Below are 8,694 nucleotides of genomic sequence, written 5' to 3'. Positions count from 1 at the left end.
TTGTACAATTGAATTGAAACTTGAAACAAATAGTACTTAATTATGTTAAAACTGCATGAATTTGGTAGACATGCCAGACAACTTTACAACAACAACAATTTTCAGTTACAAAATGTTGATCCTCTTTTTCTTTTTTTTCAGCTGTACTGTACTGTATCACTCTAGTGTACTCTGGACTCTACATAAAACAATCCACGTCAATGCCGTATCAACTTTTAAATGAGCCTATAAATCTATACAGTATCTTATCTGATATGCACCACTCCATAGGTCACTGATAAAACTCATTGCATTATGTTATAAATATGGACTCAAACAAACAGGAGAAGGCCGCACACCAGTATTGATGAGGTGCTGCTGACCTTGGTAAATACTTCTAAAAGTGAAGAAAAGGCTGCACACTAATGCTGCGTTCACACGGACAGATACAAAGATACATGCTACCATTCATTTTCAATGGATATGACCACCCTGTTATGCGCTGTGCACAGACCCATAGCTCGGGGGGGGCGTAACCATGGCGACATTATTTTACAGAAAACCGCTAATAAACAGCTGACATTTGGGGAAAGTGAAAAACGGGCGTCTGTGTTCCGTGCACATGGTAATGGTCAATGGCTGTGTGCAAATGCAGATCAATTGCTCCAGCCACTGAGGAGAATCGGGCAGAAGAGATTTCGGGGACGCACGCACGCACGCACAGACAGACGCACAGAGCTTTGTAGAATTATAGGATGATAAAACATTTGAGTACATATGGATGGAGGAATGCAGGTATGTACTCAAATGGTAAATATTAATTACTATTAAATGGAGTCTAGTTAAATTAATTTGTCTCAAAACCATTAACATATATTAGAATGTAGATCTTGTGGGGGGCGTCATTTTCCCGTTTTTTTAGGACTTGGAGGGCCGGGAGGGCAGGTACCCACTGCATTCTTATTTTTTAGAATGCTTTCCATTCTGTCATACAGAATGCAGTTTAACCTGTAACCTGTGTAGCATGCAGTTTAACCTGTGACCTGTGTAGCATGCAGTTTAACCTGTAACCTGTGTAGCATGCAGTTTAACCAGTGACCTGTGTAGCATGCAGTTTAACCTGTGACCTGTGTAGCATACAGTGCCTCCATCAGGTGCACACATAGGAGCCAAGCATTGCTTTCATAGGATAAATTGCCCTTCTCTTATTTACATATTGATCTTCATTAACCACAGTTGCTCTCCACCCTGTTCTCATTCAATACAATGTAGGTTAGGTCGCTTTGTTTTCTCATCCTGATAAGTCTGAAAACATTTTAGTTAAGCATGGCAGTCTCCATGTTTCTTGTTAAAACCAGAGTATAAAAGGCACGAAAATAGCAAATGAAGTTGTCAACACTCGCTATGCAACACTTTTAAAAACACGCAGCAGTAGAAGGAAATGTAAACCTTTCTTAGACATAATGTGGGTGTGAAGTGTGGTTTACATTATAGGACATTATGCAAGTAACACTCAAAAGTGTGACCTTGCTACAGTACTGTTGACAGGCTTTTTAGCTTATCTATGAATCATTATCATTCATATTTGTAATTATATGAAGTATGTACACTTTTACTAGACTGCTGGGTCTATATTGTTTAACTTATCTGCTGCCTAAATTGCTACTGTCCTCCACACAGTGGGGGTTGCGGTAGTTCTTACAATTTATATTCGCTAATAATATGTTGGATTCATGCATCTTTCCAGACATTTAAAACAAAACAAAAAAAGTATCTGGAAAGAAAAAAAGGGTGGCCCCCCTGCAGTGACTCCAAGGACCGCCTATGGGTCAAGGACCCCCTGTTGAATACCCAGTGGAGAGTGCATACTGTGATAGGTTTCCTTCTTTGAAGAACACACCGTGTGGCCATTTGCATTTTAGGGAAGAACAGCCAACCTAAAAGTAACTACTACTTCACAGCCTTCCTCTTCTTCTTCTTCTTCGTGCAATCAATGCACGAAGAAGAAGGATAATGTTACTGATGATGATGATGATGATGAAACAAGCACTTTATGACCGGCACTTTATATTTCTGAATGTAGCCTTTTGTTTTATCTCTTGCACTAGATGCGCCCAGACTTATGTTTTATGCTATGGTGTTTCATGTATGTTGTTGTCCTGTATTGTCTGTATGTTTTAAACCACTACTCCGGCTGTAAACCTAATTGCCCTTCTGGGACATTAATAAAGACCTTGACCTTGACTTGACTTCCTAGAAATGCACTTACACAAATATTTGTAAAAAGTATCAAAAAAATCGAATACTCAAGTAAAGCAAATACTCAAAATCTGTACTTAAGTACAGCACCCCAAGTACATTTACTCCATTACTGTCCACCACTGCTTTTTACAGATACAATTTCAATGAGACCACCTGGGTGCAAATCAAGTTTTAAAGCTGCTTGCCTGGACCTATTGGATTGTGACATTCGGTAGGTGTTTTGAAGACACCACTTTTGGTGTAACACCATACAATGGCCATTGGCCAGTCACAGCTTTTAGAGTTAAATGGCAACTGTCTCCCATTGAGGAAAGAAGCAGAGGCTGGTTAACCACAATGATACAGACGCCTCTTACGTCAGCAGAGGGGTATCATAAAAGTCTGTGGAACAAGATAACTGAGTCACCATTGCACTCGTATACTGATCATGATGGCATGTTTGAATCTTCACCTGGGAGTTGTATGGATAATTAATATTATTGCTATTGGTTTTGCTGCATCCTGCAATGAAAAACAGCTTGAGAATAATGCTGGGAGATGCTGTGATCTCTGTCCTCCAGGTAAGATGTCATAATAATTGCTTGTCAGCCAGTAAGGCTTCGACAAGGTTGTTTTGTGATTCGTTTAAAATCTTGAAATGAATAATCCTTATATATCCTATATATACAGTAGGTGAATAACTATTTCTGAGTATGTGTTTCTGATTATAGTGCTCATATTGAATTGCATATAACTTTTGAAGGTAAAGTCATGAAGGAGATCTGCTCGGAATCGGAAACTGTCTGTGGTTTGTGTGAGAAGGGTTACTACTCTGAAGGATATACCCCCCTCCCTTGTGTCCAGTGCACTACATGCCCCCATGGTAAGACTGAAAATACCGACTTATGACATATTAATCTATAGCGATGTTTGATGTAAAAATGTATTACAAAAACAACGTAAAGCAAGTAAACCTTTTTTTGACTGTGGAGACACCGCAGTCTAACGATAATTAAGTTTTTTAGAGGCGTTTCTTTGCAAAAAAAAGGGTGTGCTCTTAAAATGTGGGCATTTCATTATTTATTTAGCCGGCAAAATTGTGAGAAAAAAAATAATTTTCTGCAAAGTGTGGGGTTGAGACCTCTGTGATGATTGGTTCGCTCTCGCTTGGGTGTGTGTGTGTGGCCCTCGCCCGCCCCTCTCCATTCCGTCAGGCAGTAAACCTTGCAGTTTTTTGCCTAACTCATTTACTTTAATATTAGGGGCTGTAGTCTGTTCTTACCTCACTGGAGGCGTTCCCGCGCCAAGTGGGGTGAGTGGTCCCCTGCTGCGGGCGAGCGTTCCACGCCAAGCGGGGCGAGTATTCCCCGAAAAGAATAGGGGCGAGTGTGTTTTGGGGCGAGTGTTCCTTCAAAATACGTTTTCCTGGCACCAAATCTCTTCAAATGGGGGTCCGGGGCCAAATATACTGAATCAATTTGTGTGTCCTTCACGTGATTTTTTTTTTGAGGACCACTGTATAAGGGGTATACAAATGTGATTTGACCGAAAGTTTTCACACTCTTTTGGAACTATTACTAGGCCTGTATGTATTCACACCGTCTATTTGAACTCGCTCAGAGTTAAACTAACTCTCACTCAGTGGTGACCGAAACTGTTGTACAGAAGTACATAAAATATATATTTCCGGACAATGTGACATGGAACATGTGTGGTTGTTTTCTTATCTCTCTACAGTCTATGAAAGGAACTGTACACCAACCACAGACGCAGCATGCTCATGCCGTTCTGGCTTCCTGTGTTCCGACAACGTCTGTTCAGAATGTCTGCTCAAACAATGCAGTAAGGGAGAACAACTGGAGAGACATGGTAAGAATGGTCATATTTGTTTAGTTAAATTCATGATATGAAGACGTGATACTTTGATGTCCGTTAACACAAACGTGTGTCTTGCATCGCATGCTTCAACTAGAAAGATATGCTCTGTGCGTATCTCTGCCAGGCTGGGTGGGCTACCCAGGGGTGTGTAAGTCATGGGGTGTGCAGCAGTCAGGACCCAAGGAAGCTGTGGGGTGAAATAGCATTTCTGCGATATACAGTTCAGCTTTCGTATTTCTGGCAGCCCCTATGGTGGTCATAAGTGAACGTGCTTTTGAAGGGCCCCTCAACATGCGATTCCAATTTGGTCTTGTATTTTGCACAATGTTGAACATTTTGGAAGCCAATCACAGGCAAGCATTATGGAATATCAAAAAGCTGTTTGACACTCCTTGTTACATGACTTCTAAGATCATGTGTACCTAATTTGGTGAAGATTTGTAAGACAAAAATCACGTTTCTGCAGTAAACAGCAGTTGTGGCCATTGACTTATGGGTCAATAGGTCAAATACAGACACAGACAGACAGACAGACAGACAGACAGGGGCAAACACATAATCTCCGTCCCTGGCCTTCGGCCTGGCGAAGATAACAGTGATCAACAACATTAAATCTGACATAAAAGTTAAAGTACACATGACGTCTAAACATCTGAACACCAGTTTGCCATATGTCTAGAAATGTCTAGACGTGACATGATTTGAGACATCAAATAACACAAAACTAAGTCAACCTATGTTATAAAGCTTTTGCACCATTTCAAGTGCACGCTGGGCACCGGCCTACTCTGGAACGATGCAAATAGGGAATGCATGCCCCACCCTGTTATACAATACCCGTTATACCCGTTGTCAGACTACCCGTTGTAACCATCTGTCTGTGTCCCATCTGTCTGTCTGCCTGTGTCCCTTTTATGCCCATATATGAAGATCTCTGATGTTATCAGTATATGGCCATACAGTATATATGGGCATATCAGGGGGATCTGTGGTTCTGGAAAGTCCTTGTGCAGTGATAAATGTCTGTGGAGAAGGTGTGAAGAGTGCAAACTGACTGTGGAAAGTGGACAGACTAACTAATCAAATGGCAGGTGTGGGGAATTAGACAGGTGTGGGGAATTTGCCAAATCAAGCCTAGGCTGGGGTTGCCATGGCAATCGTTTGGCTCATTTGGGCCGCGGTTCTCGAGATACCTGGATTACAGACGATTCTGTGCATTTATTGTAAGATGGACATTAACCAGAAACCATTTGCTTCCTTGCAGGACAAATTGAATATAAATATAAATGTGAACCATGCCCAGATAATACATATTCTGACACAAATGACGGCAACTGCAAGACATTGACACAGTAAGAACCACCATTCCAATAATGTTCTGAGACAATTTTATGCCGTTTTGCAATCCTGATCAATCAATCAATCAATCAATCAATCAATCAATCAATCAATCAATCAATCCATATAAATAGTTTCTTCCTCTGATCAACAGGTGCAGTGCAAATGGCATGATGGCACTATTTCCAGGGAACAAAACCCACAATGCAATTTGTCAGATTTTTGGTATGAAGATATTTAACAACACAATACTGATAATGTTTTCATTTGATTTACATTTGAGTGCAGTCATTTTTATTTTCAGTGAAAGCAGGTGACGGAGATCCCACCAAAGTGATTCTCACAGTAGGCTTTGTTACCATTGCCTTCGCCTTCCTTATCTTCCTGATGCATGCCTACATAAAGAACAATAGGAAGCGCAAAGACAGTAAGCATACCTGAATATGTTGACTAATGCATGTACGTGAAGATTATGTGCATTATCACGTACAGGGCTCCCAAATCAAGAGTCAAAATGATTTCGTTAAAATGTAGCATGCTGTTTTCTTTCTACCTCAGAGAACTGCCATGCTGCCAACAGTGTTATGATGTCACCAGAGTCACATGAATGTTCCTTGTCAAAGGAGGAGAGCAGAGGACAGCTCATCCACCAGGCTGAATCCAGCGATGATGACAGTTCTGCTCAGTCCCTGAAACACATCACAGTTTGCTAAATGGTTAAACTGACTGCAAGTTGTTGCCACCAGCCACCTCATGTGGCTTGGCTGTCCTCTGCCATTCATAGACGCAGTCAAGTAATAGATGTCCAAACACATTTATTGTTTAGCTGTTCCTGTTCGCAGATGACTCGGCTCTGCTGTTCTCAGACAGGGACAGGCTGCAGGTTGAGAAAACTCTCAGCTCTGAACTCGACACGATCCGCATCTGGCTCGCTGACAACAAACTGTCATTACACTTGGGTAAAACTGAATCCATTCTCTTCGGGTCCAATGCTAACCTTAGCAAGGCTGTGAGTTTCACAATCAAAGCGGGTGATGATGTTATCTCAAGAAAGGAGGAAATTACCTACCTGGGTTCCATCTTGGAGGCTAACCTCTCGCTGGTGATAAAATGGCCGATAGAGTGATCAAAAAAGTCAACCAAAGAACACTGTATAGGATTTCCCTTCTAGTCAGTAAGAATACCTTGAAGATTCTTGCAGATGCCCTCATAAAAGGTCATTTTGATTATGCATGCCTCTCATGGTATCACAACACCACCAAGGCCTTAAAAATAAGGCTCCAAACATCCCAAAACAAACTAGTAAGGCTACTTCTTGGCCTCAACCACAAAGCCCATCTAACCCCTGCTCATTTTGCTAGGGTTGGATGGCTCAGGGTTGAGGACAGAGTACAGCAACTTGCTATGGGCCTGGTCTACAAGATTCGACAAAACATTGGGATCCCCCTGTATTTGTCAAAATACTTCCAAAACATAAATGAAGTCCACGATCATAACACCAGAGGCAGCTCCACGGATCATGTTCAACCCAGATTTGGCTCAACAAAGGGAATCTCGTTCTCATGCTATTCAACAAAAATGTGGAATGCCCTACCAAAAGGAGTAAAGGAGTGTAAAAGCCTACTCACTTTCAAAAATGCCCTAAAGATACACCTTCAGGAGGCTGCAATTCGAAAATGGCCCCTGTCAAAGTCTTAACCCAACCCCCCAACCCCCCCCCCCTGAACTTTTCTTCTATATTTTTTACCTTTCATACCAGTAACCTGTAAGCTGATTGTATGACGTTCTATATAGTAGTGTGTATATCTGTCTGTCTCTTATATGTCATCATGATTTGTGTGCATGGGGATCTCATTTTAAACAAGCTTAGTGCTTTATGAGTCTTCCAGTTTAGCAGACCTTGTATTGTGAATTTGTACTTTCATGTACTGTTGTTCTCATGTCTTACTAAATAAAGTACATCAATCAATCAATCAATCAATCAATCAATCAAGCCTAGATGGAATTTCTGTCATGACAGAGGCTCCCGTCTGAGTGTGTGTGGTGTGACAGATTACTGTCACGCCCAGCTCAGAGTCTAATTAGTTTGGATTTGGGCTCAGGTGACTGCTTGAATTAACCATCACCCACACCACAATGACACACTCATCATGGTTGACTGGAAGTCATTACATAGGCCAGTAAAGGTCAGATTGTGAACATGTTCATCTGTACGCTCACTACCTATTTGCATGGGCAATAGTATGCTGTCATAGTCTACTATGGCTTGAAAAAGTATGTTGGGAATCTGTCCTGTAATGTTAAGCAACCCACTCACAATTTGGGTGTGATCTTTGACTCTGAGCTTTGAAACCACATTATTAAAATGCTTTCTCCAAATTAGATAGAAAGGTTTGTATGTATATGTATATTTTTTGTATCAAGCGGACCTTGAAAGGTTATTCATTTTGTCATGACTGGGACAGGGTTATTGTAATTCCCTGTATTCGAAGGCCATCTCCCATCTCCAGCAGCTTGTTTGAAAAAAATCATCTGCCAGACGTTTAACAAATCCCACAAGCCAAGACTACTCTCCCAACCATGCCCGATTACACTGGCTACCTGTTAGGTATAGAACTGATTTAAAAAAAATACATTTATCAATGACTTCTAAATCCCTACATGGCCTTGCCATTACCCATATCATAGATTTACCAATGCCCTATGAGCCTGCGCTCTTCGGGTATAGGACCCTCTGAACTGTTCCCACAGCCTGCCTTCTTACAAAAGGTAACCTGGGTGTTTTCCATTTGAGCCCTGTAGCTGTGTCTCTGTATACCCTGTGAGGAATTATAGGTTGTAAAACCCAGTGCCTTCTTTTAAATCACTTCTCAAAACATACGTTTACAGGACGGCCTTGTAAATGTTTAAAAGATTCTATTCCTCTTTTTCCAAAATATTTTTTTGGTTTGATTATGTTTTTTTTGTTTATATCCTGGCTATTGTGCACTATTTTATATTGTTCTGTGAAGCACTATGTAACTGTTTTGAAAAGTGGTATTCAAATAAAGTCTATTTTTTTATAAACATAAGCCTGTGTGAGGGTAACACATTACCTAAGTAACATTACATAATAACATCAATTAAGCTATAAAATAAATTACTTTTACCAACTGCAACTGGGTAATAGTTATTACTATGTAATGCATTACTTTCACAATTATAATAATAATATAACGATATAAATAACCTTACTGTGGTATTGTTATATTCTATTTA

At 40.7% G+C, this 8,694-nt stretch overlaps 1 protein-coding gene across 1 annotated transcript; it reads left to right on the top strand.

The window, feature by feature from the left end:
* The first annotated feature begins 2,683 nt into the window (after positions 1 to 2,683).
* On the top strand, positions 2,684 to 8,250 carry tnfrsf18 (tumor necrosis factor receptor superfamily, member 18). Its single transcript, XM_080424193.1, has 7 exons — positions 2,684 to 2,801; positions 2,984 to 3,103; positions 3,958 to 4,089; positions 5,363 to 5,450; positions 5,591 to 5,661; positions 5,741 to 5,863; positions 5,995 to 8,250. The coding sequence occupies exons 2-7, from the start codon at positions 2,992 to 2,994 to the stop codon at positions 6,147 to 6,149; spliced, it is 681 nt and encodes a 226-aa protein (XP_080280319.1). The 5' UTR covers positions 2,684 to 2,801; positions 2,984 to 2,991; the 3' UTR covers positions 6,150 to 8,250.
* The last annotated feature ends 444 nt before the right edge of the window (positions 8,251 to 8,694 follow it).

Source organism: Gymnoscopelus braueri (genome assembly GCF_963280865.1).
Source record: "Gymnoscopelus braueri genome assembly, chromosome: 3".
Classification (NCBI taxonomy): domain Eukaryota; kingdom Metazoa; phylum Chordata; class Actinopteri; order Myctophiformes; family Myctophidae; genus Gymnoscopelus; species Gymnoscopelus braueri.
Note: the sequence above shows the minus strand (reverse complement) of the source record. Positions and strands in the feature narration are given on the sequence as shown.